Below are 12,301 nucleotides of genomic sequence, written 5' to 3' on the forward strand. Positions count from 1 at the left end.
GGTTTGGTCTAGCATACAGCTTGGTCTGGTCTAGCATACAGCTTGGTCTGGTCTAGCATACAGCTTGGTCTGGTCTAGCATACACAGCTTGGTCTGGTCTAGCATACAGCTTGCTCTCAGGGTCTGGGTCTGGGTTTCTGTAAAGCACTTTTTCAACCGTGACATCAGCATCCATAATGATATGCGTCTGTGTCCCCTCTTTATGGTTACCAGGACAACGCTAGCCCCTCCTCCCTCCCGGAGTCCCCGTTTCGTACCTCTTCCGGTAGCACCTTACTGCTGGGTATGAAGAGGTTGTCTGTGCTGCTGGTGGACTGCAGGAAAACAACGGGGCTGAGTGGAACTGTGAGAGGAGGAGAAGAGAAGAAAGGATCAGATTTGACTCATCAAAGTAAGTGCTGTAGTTTAGTTTGAACAAATATAATAGATCTTCCCACTGGTATCTGTTACCAGGACAACCAGCAGAGTTCTGTTAGTTGACGTGAAGATGGACTAGTATCTTTTACCAGTGGGGCTGTCCCGACTAATAAAATCTTGTTTGACTTAGCCACCTGTTCTTTTCACCAATCAATTGGTGCAAATGTTAAACATGTATTTCTATATATACACTACCGTTGAAGAGTTTGGGGTCACTTAGAAATGTCCTTGTTTTTGAAAGGTAATAATTTTTTGGTCCATTAAAATAACATCGACAATCAAAGCCACAAATGCTGATGCTACAGATACTCAGTCTACAGGAGGCCAGTTTTATTGCTTCTTTAATCAGAACAACCGTTTTCAGCTGTGCTAACATAATTGCAAAAGCGTTTTCTAAGGTTCGATTCGGATTTTAAAATGATAAACTTGGATTAGCTAACACAACGTGCCATTGGAACACAGGACTGATGGTTGCTGATAATGGGCCTCCATGTAGATAATAATGGGCCTCCATGTAGATAATAATGGGCCTCTATGTAGATAATAATGGGCCTCTATGTAGATAATAATGGGCCTCCATGTAGATAATAATGGGCCTCTATGTAGATAATAATGGGCCTCTATGTAGATAATAATGGGCCTCCATGTAGATAATAATGGGCCTCTATGTAGATAATAATGGGCCTCCATGTAGATAATAATGGGCCTCTATATAGATAATCCACAAATAATCAGCCATTTCCAGCTAAAATAGTAATTTATAACATTAACAATGTCTGCACTGTATTTATGATCAATTTGTTATTTTAACTGACAAAAGGACATGTATATCCTAACACGATCCGTGTTGTAAACAGCATTCTGCATGAATTACGACTCTTTCAACTTGCAACAAAACAATTTTATGAAATCAAATTTTGTCAGCAATCAAACATAGCTTAACACGGTCAAGTTCGGTTTCTGTGCAATCCTCAGACACTCTAGAAGGCAACCAAACATGTTTCATAATTCTACATTACGTATTGGCTATACAAGACCTGAATTAGCCCATGAAGGTTCTTGGACCAATGACCACCTATCGTTTTGAAACCTAGCTAGATAGCCAATGAGCTGGGATTTCCAGCAGTATGTGAACACCGTTTGTAGGACAAACAGCCATCATGCTAGAGCTGTGCACAACAGAGTTCATTCTCTGGTGAAAGGAAAGCAGATGCACGATAGTTTACATTTCACAGCAGTTCGTTCTCTTCTACAGACTTCTGAAGTCTGAAAAAGTTAAACATGGTTACTAAGAGTGGAAAAGCTCAATCTCAGTCCAAGTATAATCATTTTGATGATATTATTGCAGAAATTGACCAGGAGAGTGACACAGAAGGAATGGATGAGGACTCTGTGAGTGACCAGAGTTTTGATTCCAGCGCGGAAGAAATGTTTTTGGAAGGAAAAGATCCACTTTTAGATCAGTAAGTAAAACAAGTTTTTACTTCTCATGCTAATGCAGTTGTTTAAATGGTTGCATATTTATTTATATATACATACACACACACACACACAGAGTCAAAGTTTACATACACTTAGTTTGGAGTCCTTAAAACTCGTTTTTCAACCACTCCACAAATTTCTTGTTAACCTCTCTGGTACAAGTGCGTCCCGCCTCGACAACAGCCAGTGAAATTGCAGGGCGCCAGATTAAAAACAACAGAAATCCCATAATTAAAATTCCTCAAACATACAAGGATTATACACCATTTTAAAGATAAACTTGTTGTAAATCCAGCCATATTGTCCTGTTTCAAATAGGCTTTACGGTGAAAGCACACCAACCAGTTGTTAGGTCAGCCCCTAGCCACAGAAAACCATACAGCCATTTTCCAACCAAGGAGAGGTGTCACAAAAGTCAGAAATAGCGATTTTAAAATGAATCACTTACCTCTCATCATCTGGTGGCACTCCCAAGTCTCCATGAAGTACAATAAAAGTTTGTAGAAACATGTCAAACTGTAGTATGATCTAAAATAAGGATGCGCGACAACGAGGTTCTAGCTCCAGCCTGTTTATTAACCTAACCCTCGCATGTCCTACATAGGTACGGATACCCCCAAGGGACATCCTACTACATCTTCCCCTCTCCCATGAACAAGAACTCAACATGCATAACCACTGAAGCATAACTGAAATGCAATTTGGAAACCAGTATTATTCTCTAACATGCTAATTCCCATCCTGAAACCGTATGAAAGCATTCAATCACACAGTATGAACATTAACTTAGGTACAGTCTCTTTTTTCTGGGTATGTTCCCCAGCAGTATGTTTTCTCCACGTAACATAGTCTTTCAGCCACTGGTGGCTTCACATCCCTTTCTGGGTGCGCTTTTGGCTCTGTGAGCATTCTCTCTCCTTCACCCTCTTTGTGCATTTTCTGTAGCCTCAGTCTGTGTGGCTGGTAGATCTGGAAGAGCTCTGGGGTGTGTTTTTCATCCAAAAATTAAAAGAGCACCCCTATATCGAAGAAGTTAAGAGGTTAACCTCTTTAGGCTATGTGGGACGTTAGCGTCCCGCATAGGCTAACATCTGGTGAAATAGCATAGCGCAAAGATACTAAATGCACAATTCGTAATATTAAACGTTCTTGTAAATACATGTATCTAACATCTAAAATCTTTACTTCCTCTTAATCCAACCACAGTGTCAGATTTTTAAAATGCTTTCGGCGAAAGCAATTTTACGATAATCTGACGACAGCGCGCCACACACACAAGTATTACTAGCATTTTCCAACCAAGCACTAGCGCCACAAAAAGCCAGAAATAGCACTAAAATAATAAATTACCTTTGAAGATCTTCTTCTTTTGGCAATACAAAAGGTCCAATCTGTAGCTCAGTTGGTAGAGCATGGCGCTTGTAATGCCAGGGTAGTGGGTTCAATCCCGGGACCACCCATACGTAGAATGTATGACTGTAAGTCGCTTTGGATAAAAGCGTCTGCTAAATGGCATATATTATTATTATATTATTATTATATTATATTATACAATAAATGGTTTTGTTCGATTAAATCCATTTTTATAGCATAAAACGACACATTTTGTAAAAGGCTTGTGTCATGAATTCCGTATCCTTCAACTTTCAACGATACATTCGATGCAATTAGTCACAGCGTTGACGTTTATCTAGTCATGGTTGGTTTCATTGAAATCCTCTGTTTGTTAGTAACACAACCATACTTGATTATTCTTGTTACGGGCGTACTGATTTGAACACGGCAAACAATGACCTCATTGCGCGCCAATGATATCACCAGTGCTTCTTTGAATGACTGTGGGCAGAAATAGTCACCACTTGAAACCTCGCTTGGTAGACAGCCAATGGGCTGAGGTAAATGGAATTATCTATTGTTTTTATCCAGGAAGACTCTTGAATGAAATTTGAGCGTAACGCAGCCATTCGCCATTGGAATTTCCACCAGAAGGAGACATTTTCTTTGCGTGAAGCAGTATTGAGTCGAGATCATTTTTGATCATGGAACGGAACAGAACCTCACCTGAGTGATTTACGTTCCCTACTCTAATATAATCTGTGTTTCTGTGTCTTTATTTCACAGTCCCTCCGATTCTGATTGGGAGCCCCCACTGCCAAGGTGCCCATCCCCGACAGGAGCTGGATCATCTAGCCGGACCCCTGCTGTCTCCGGCTCCACACCTACCCCCGCCCTGCCAGGTGGGAAGTCTGTGACAAAGAAGTGGAGGTGGGGAAGAGCAATCAGAGAGGAGGAGGGTCGTTGGCACTCTGTGCTGGAGGAGGATGTGTTGCCTACACCTCCAGTATTCAGACCGAAGAGGCCATCAGGACCTCAGCTGGACATGACCTCTAAGTACAGCCCCATGCAACTTTTTCATCTGTTTTTCACCTCGGCAGTTGTTGATTCCTTGGTGTCGAACACAAATAAGTATGGAGCTAAGAAGCAGGCAGGCAAGAAGGAGGGATGGAAGCCCATTTCCAGGTCAGATCTTTTTTGTTTCATGTCAATGGTCATGTACATGGGTCTTGTGAAGCTAAAAACCCTGAAAGACTACTGGAAAACTGCTCCCCTCTATCAACTGCCTTTCCCATCCACTGTCATATCATGCAAAAGGTTTCTGACAATCTCACAGGCGCTTCATATCAGTGACCCGAAAGTTGATGAGGACAATGAGAAGATGAGAGGCACAGCAAGGTTTGATAGGCTGTGCAAAATAAAACCTCTCTACACCAGCATCGTTGAGGCTTGCAAAACCTATTTTCAGCCTGCCCAGAACATTTCCATCGATGAGAGGACGGTAGCTTCAAAGGCCAGAATTGGCCAAAAACACTACATGCGTAACAAACCAACTAAATGGGGTTACAAACTGTTTGTTTTGGCCGATTCTGCGTGTGCATACACGTGCAATGTTTTTGTTTATGAAGGGAAGAGCAGTTGTGCGACCGGTAAGGGACTTAGCTATGACTCCGTTATGCAGTTATTAGATTTTCAGCTGCTAGGGAAGGGCTACAAACTGTTTGTGGATAACTTCTACACAAGCCCTACCCTGTTCACAGACCTAAGGAAGCGGGATGTGTGGGCCTGTGGCACCATTCGGACCAACAGAGTGGGCTTCCCGAAAACAAAGGTGAATGACATGCCTAAGCGGGCTGAGCGGGGGACCATGCGATGGGTCCGTGAAGATGGCCTGCTGTTTGTGAAGTGGATGGACACCAGAGAGGTGGCGATGTGCTCCACTATCCACAAGTCCTTCAGTGGCGATCACGTCATCAGGCGTGTGAAGGACGCTACTGGGGCATGGACCACCAAAAATGTCCCCATTCCTGCAGCCATCAAGGACTACAACCAGAGCATGGGAGGTGTAGACTTGTCAGACGCTCTTATAGGATACTACAATGTTCTCCACAAGACAATGAAATGGTACAAGACATTTTTCTATCATTTCATTGACATTGCTGTGGTGAATGCCTTCATCCTCCAGAAGGAAATGGCTAAGAGCTGTGGACAGCCCCCCATCTCACAGCTAGCCTTCAGAGAGCTGCTCATCCAGGAGCTTGCTAGCTACAGCAAGTCCACTGTAGCACCTTCTGTCCTCTCTGCTCCAACTAGTAGTGTTCACCTGCCCAGATTCATCTCTGCAGACATGAATGTGCCTCGGGGCAAAAAGGGCACAGTAGGGAGACGTCGTTGTGTTCTGTGTCACAGGAAATGCCCCATCACCTGCACCAGCTGTTCAGTAACCCTCTGCTTTACAGCAGAAAGAGACTGCTATTGGGCATGGCATCAGAAGAACAATATTGTGTAGAGGACTGAGGGTCTTCACAATATTGTACATTATACATTGAATGTGCGTAAATAGTTACCCTTGTTATTTTACATTTTTTCAAATGTTCATTTTGGGGGGTGGTATGTTAGAATGGCATTTGAGTGTTTTGTATATAGTAATTTACTTAAAAATGTATCACTGTACCAATTCGGCCACTTGGGTACATTTGGGAAACTTGTGTGGGACACCTGGGTGACTATATGCTCAATGTCATGTAGCTCACTCATTCTTTCTGAAACTTTTTCAGATACTGTTGCCATCTTATGTTCTCCATTCAAACCACCCCCAGCATCCTATCTGTATGTTTGGATGTTCTTGTTTCAGTTGAAAGATGATGCAGCAACAATAAAAACAGAAAACGTATGTTTATTTCCTTGTATTTTCTTCTACCAGATCTATGGTGTTATATTCTCCTGCATTAAATTCACATTTACAGAAACTTCAGAGTGTTTTCTTTCAAATGGTACCAAGAATATGCATATCCTTGCTTCTGTGCCAGAGCTACAGGTAGTTAGATTAGGGTATGTCTTCAGGTGGAAATTGCACAAAGTAACCCGAAGAGCTTTTTAATAAGGTAAGGTAGGTTGAAAGGTTGGTCAGTTGTTTGATCGGTCAGTTGGTTGGTCGGGTCTGGCAGCTGACAGACAGAGAAGATGCATAATAAAGGTGTGGTAAAGGAGAGACTGAGTAAGAAAGTAACCATAGCAACAGAGGACATGGTGTCAGCAGCAGCTCTCTACAAAACCTCAAATGTTGCATCACTTCCGGTGGGCCTCAGAGAGACACATCTAGATGGCCTCAAATCTTCCCTTGGACAGATGTAAATGAGCTGTTGGCTAAATCTGGTGCTACGCATCACTTCTCACTTCTGAGACATCTGACACCATTGAAATCAGTAGACATGAAAATTACCAGCACTCTGACTCTGTCCTGCACCAGGAGAGTCTAATGGAGGAGAATCTAGAGAGAGAAAGATTTTTCCATTGCATGAACAGTTACAATTGATTTCCTCCAGCATTTAATCTCACAGCACATTAGTTGTAATGTCTGAGATGAGAGATTCATCATACCTGCTCTTGACGAAGAGTGACCACTGATATCTCCAGATGTCAGGATGTTGTAGAGATGTTTGTGAGGGTTGTGGAGGTGTTTGGGGATGTTGTGAGGGTTGTGGAGGTGTTTGGGGATGTTGTAGAGAGGTTTGGGAGGGTTGTGAAGGTGTTTGCTGGGGATGTTGTAGAGAGCGTTGTGAAGGTGTTTGTTGGGGATATTGTAGAGAGGGTTGTGAAGGTGTTTGTTGTAGAGGGTTGTGAAGGTGTTTGTTGGGGATGTTGTAGAGAGGGTTGTGAAGGTGTTTGTTGGGGATGTTGTAGAGAGGGTTGTGGAGGTGTTTGGGGATGTTGTAGAGAGGTTTGGGAGGGTTGTGAAGGTGTTTGCTGGGGATATTGTAGAGAGGGTTTGTTGGGGATATTGTAGAGAGGGTTGTGAAGGTGTTTGTTGGGGATGTTGGGGATGTTGTAGAGAGGGTTGTGAAGGTGTTGGGGATATTGTAGAGAGGGTTGTGAAGGTGTTTGTTGGGGATATTGTAGAGAGGTTTGGGAGGGTTGTGAAGGTGTTTGCTGGGGATGTTGTAGAGAGGTTTGGGAGGGTTGTGAAGGTGTTTGTTGGGGATGTTGTAGAGAGCGTTGTGAAGGTGTTTGTTGGGGATATTGTAGAGAGGGTTGTGAAGGTGTTTGTTGGGGATGTTGTAGAGAGGGTTGTGAAGTGTGTTTGTTGGGGATGTTGTGGGGATGTTGTAGAGGGTTGTGAAGGTGTTTGTTGGGGATGTTGTAGAGAGGGTTGTGAAGGTGTTTGTTGGGGATGTTGTAGAGAGGGTTGTGAAGGTGTTTGTTGGGGATGTTGTAGAGAGGGTTGTGAAGGTGTTTGTTGGGGATGTTGTAGAGAGGGTTGTGAAGGTGTTTGTTGGGGATATTGTAGAGAGCGTTGTGAAGGTGTTTGTTGGGGATATTGTAGAGAGGGTTGTGAAGGTGTTTGCTGGGGATGTTGTAGAGAGGGTTGTGAAAGTGTGTTCTCTATGTTGATCATTGGAACTCATTTGAAGGTAACCTATACACACAAATGGAAGTATGGAGGTAGTTTTGTGCCCCCAAAAATAAGGGGTTAAATATATGTAAAACAATATAAAATATTACCTGAGCTATTACCTGAGCTTTCTTATATCGCCTAGATATAGGACAGACACTTCAAAACCTTATTACTTAAAACAAATATATATGTATTTTTTCCAGTTATTAAACGTGTTTTTCAATGCATTTCTATGGGCAATATTAGTAAAGCCCAAATTCAATATTTGATTTAAATATATATATATATAAATATATATTCAGTACCAGTCAAAAGTTTGGACACACCTACTCATTGCAGGGGTTTTCTTTATTTTAACTTTTTTCTACATTGCCAAGAGTGTTGCAAAGCTGTCATCAAGGCAAAGGGTGGCTACTTTGAAGACTCTCAAACATAAAATATATTTAGATTTGTTTAACACTTTTTTGGTTACTACATGATTCTATATTTCCCCCTTCTGATGACCAGGTGGCGAATCGCATCTCTGCATGTCTGGCAGACATATCAGTGTGGATGACGGATCACCACCTCAAGCTGAACTTCGGCAAGACGGAGCTGCTCTTCCTCCCGGGGAAGGACTGCCCGTTCCATGATCTCGCCATCACGGTTGACAACTCCATTGTGTCCTCCTCCCAGAGCGCTAATAACCTTGGCGTGATCCTGGACAACACCCTGTCGTTCTCAACTAACATCAAGGCGGTGGCCCGTTCCTGTAGGTTCATGCTCTACAACATCCGCAGAGTACGACCCTGCCTCACACAGGAAGCGGCGCAGGTCCTAATCCAGGCACTTGTCATCTCCCGTCTGGATTACTGCAACTCGCTGTTGGCTGGGCTCCCTGCCTGTGCCATTAAACCCCTACAACTCATCCAGAACGCCGCAGCCCGTCTAGTGTTCAACCTTCCCAAGTTCTCTCACGTCACCCCGCTCCTCCGCTCTCTCCACTGGCTTCCAGTTGAAGCTCGCATCCGCTACAAGACCATGGTGCTTGCCTACGGAGCTGTGAGGGGAACGGCACCTCAGTACCTCCAGGCTCTGATCAGGCCCTACACCCAAATAAGGGCACTGCGTTCATCCACCTCTGGCCTGCTCGCCTCCCTACCACTGAGGAAGTACAGTTCCCGCTCAGCCCAGTCAAAACTGTTCGCTGCTCTGGCTCCCCAATGGTGGAACAAACTCCCTCACGACGCCAGGACAGCGGAGTCAATCACCACCTTCCGGAGACACCTGAAACCCCACCTCTTTAAGCAATACCTAGGATAGGATAAAGTAATCCTTCTCACCCCCCTTAAAATATTTAGATGCACTATTGTAAAGTGGCTGTTCCACTGGATGTCATAAGGTGAATGCACCAATTTGTAAGTCGCTCTGGATAAGAGCGTCTGCTAAATGACTTAAATGTAAATGTATATATGTTATTTCATAGTTTTGATGTCTTCACTATTATTCTACAAAGCAGAAAAAAGTAAAAATAATTAAAATCTCTGGAATGAGTAGCTGTGTCCAAACTTTGGACTGGTACTGTATATATATATAAATAAATAAATTAGATATTGAATTTGGGCTTTACTAATATTGCCCATAGAAATGCATTTATAACTGGATTCTTCTTCTTTTTTAAGGACTAAGGTTTTGAAGTGTCCAAACTTTTGTCTGGTATTATATATATTTATACCTAAAGGGGTCCTAGAATTAAAAATCAAACAGCTAAATAATCCACAGTATGGCCATCTTAAAACAATTCCAACCAATAAAATACAGCTACATTTGGAGAGGACAGCATTCGGAAAATATTCAGACGCCTTGACTTTTTCCAGATTTTGTTACGTTACAGCCTTATTCTAAAATGTATTAAATTAAGTTTTTCCGTCATCACAATAACCCATAATGACAAAGCAAAAACATGTTTTTAGGAATTTGAACTGAAACACTATATTTACATAAGTATTCAGACCCTTTACTCTGTACTTTGTTGAAGCACATTTGGCAGTGATTACAGCCTCAAGCCATCTTGGGTATGACAACACAAGCTCGGCACAACTGTATTTGGGTAGCTTCTCCCATTCTTCTCTGCAGATCCTCTCAAACTATGTCAGGTTGGGAATGTTGCTGCACAGCTATTTTCAGGTCTCTCCAGAGATGTTCAATCAGGTTTAAGTCCGGGCTCTGGCTGGGCCACTCAATGACATTCAGAGACTTGTCCTGAAGTCACTCCTGTGTTTTCTTGGCTGTGTGCTTAGGGTCGTTGTCCTGTTGGAAGGTGAACCTTCACCCCAGTTTGAGGTCCTGAGATCTCTGGAGCAGGTTTTCATCAAGGATCTCTGTACTTTTCTCTGTTCATCTTTGCCTCAATTGTGACTAGTCTTCCAGTCCCTGCCGCTGAAAAACATCCTCACAGCATGATTCTGCAATCACCATGCTTCACCGTAGGGAGGGTGCCAGGTTTCCTCCAGACGTTACACTTGGCATTCAGGCCATTGTACAATCTTGATTTCATCAGAACAGAGAATCCTGTTTCTCATGGTCTGAGAATCATTTGGGTGCCTTTTGGCAAACTCTAAGTGGGCTGTCATGTGCCTTTTACTGAGGAGTGGCTTCCGTCTGGCCACTCTACCATAAAGGCCTGATTGGTAGAGTGCTGCAGAGCATCTCTTCACAGAGATGTCCAGCCTTTCAAAGCACTTCATGGCTATATACGTGAGTGACATGGGTCGGTAGTCATTTAGGTAGGTTACCTTGGTGTTCTTGGGCACAGGGACTATGGTGGTCTGCTTGAAACATGTTGGTATTACAGACAGGGAGAGGTTGAACATGTCAGTGAAGACAGTTGCCAGTTGGTCAGCGCATGCTCGGAGTACACGTCCTGGTAATCCGTCTGGCCCTGCGTTGTGATCTGAGGACCCATGCCAAACCTTTTCAGTCTCCTGAGGGGGAATAGGGTTTGTCGTATATAGAGCCAAATTATTTTTCACTCAGGAAGCTCGGATAAACAGTGGTTGTATTTGCACTACTGCCACCACCAGGCCTGGAGTCCATTTTGACTTTGTTGATAGCTAGCCGTGTTAGCTAGCTGTCCGGCTAAAGACGTAGCAGCTAGCTGGCTACTGATCAACCTATTGTGTGTATTGAACATTCATATTGGACAGCCTTACCTATAGAATAGCACCACCACCCATCAGCCCATTCTCTTCTTGAAGTCAAAGCCACAGTGTATTGTTGCTATAGGAGTTTATGATTAATAATCCTATTCATTTCAAGCCCCACTAAGATGTCACCATACTATTTTTTTAAAGCCCCACGATGTAAGACATACATCATCAGAGTGGGCCTCCCATTTAAATGTAAACAATGGAGCAAATGCATCACATGTGAACATCACTTGATTATCAGAGGGGTGTATTATGACATCAGATAGAACTACTCAGACATTCCAAATATCACTTGATTATCAGAGGGGTGTATTATGACATCAGATAGAACTACTCAGACATTCCAAATATCACTTGATTATCAGAGGGGTGTATTATGACATCAGATAGAACTACTCAGACATTCCAAATCAGGCTTCATCATTGATCCAACCATTTCCAAACTAATGACCGGGCTGATGGAAACAGGATATGCCTGTATACTTTTTCTAAATGCCGACAGACTATTTGTTAGTTCGTTTGACATGGTGGGGTCTTTTTGTGTCAGTAAAAATGTATAAACGAGAAATGGCGGCATTAATCCTTTATGCTATCTTAGTTAACTTGGAGTCACGCGATGATATATTGTGTGGTCCTCCCACTACGACTTGGGAACCCATGCAGTTTATTAGGCTACAGATTAAATAAATGATGAACTTCACAGGGTGGTGAAAGTGCATGTGATGAGCTTGATGCTCCTTTCCAATACATTTTGAGGGTCTTCTTCTGGTGACATGATGATGATTGATGCTTGGTTGCCATTTGACAAATAAAATAATGTCGCTCTATTCCATAATAATCTCATCATGTCGGTAGCCTACCAACACTGTATCTTTGAGCTGTTGGCTACAGTGGGACAAGAGGACTTTTGCTATATAACTCAACAGTTTATCAAAACCATCAGTAGAGTTGAAAATGCGATGGAAACCCATTTAACTTGCATTTTTCATTCAGTACATGGGAATTCAACAGGATTTTTCTTTTTTTTCCGTGCACTACGTCATCACGCAAAGACTTTTATCCGCAATAAACCTGTTTGATGCAAACATTTCCGGTTGGAAAATGTGTATATTGTTTCATGCAGATTTGAGAATATTCACATGAAAATCTGTCGCAAATTACTTGGAAATTCACCTATTCAGGTGGATATTGATCCAACACCTGCCGCTTATTCAAACCAGCCCACTTGGTAAAGACCTCAGTTCAACATTCAGTTTCTCGTTAC

The 12,301-nt window shown here is 42.7% G+C and overlaps 1 protein-coding gene across 1 annotated transcript; it reads left to right on the forward strand.

Moving 5' to 3' along the window:
* Nucleotides 1–223: 223 nt before the first annotated feature.
* LOC124020854 (piggyBac transposable element-derived protein 4-like) lies at nt 224–5,800 on the forward strand. Its single transcript, XM_046336148.1, has 3 exons — nt 224–391; nt 1,766–1,880; nt 4,021–5,800. The coding sequence occupies exons 1-3, from the start codon at nt 286–288 to the stop codon at nt 5,741–5,743; spliced, it is 1,944 nt and encodes a 647-aa protein (XP_046192104.1). The 5' UTR covers nt 224–285; the 3' UTR covers nt 5,744–5,800.
* The last annotated feature ends 6,501 nt before the right edge of the window (nt 5,801–12,301 follow it).

The sequence above is a fragment of the Oncorhynchus gorbuscha genome, unplaced genomic scaffold, assembly GCF_021184085.1.
Source record: "Oncorhynchus gorbuscha isolate QuinsamMale2020 ecotype Even-year unplaced genomic scaffold, OgorEven_v1.0 Un_scaffold_957, whole genome shotgun sequence".
NCBI lineage: Eukaryota > Metazoa > Chordata > Actinopteri > Salmoniformes > Salmonidae > Oncorhynchus > Oncorhynchus gorbuscha.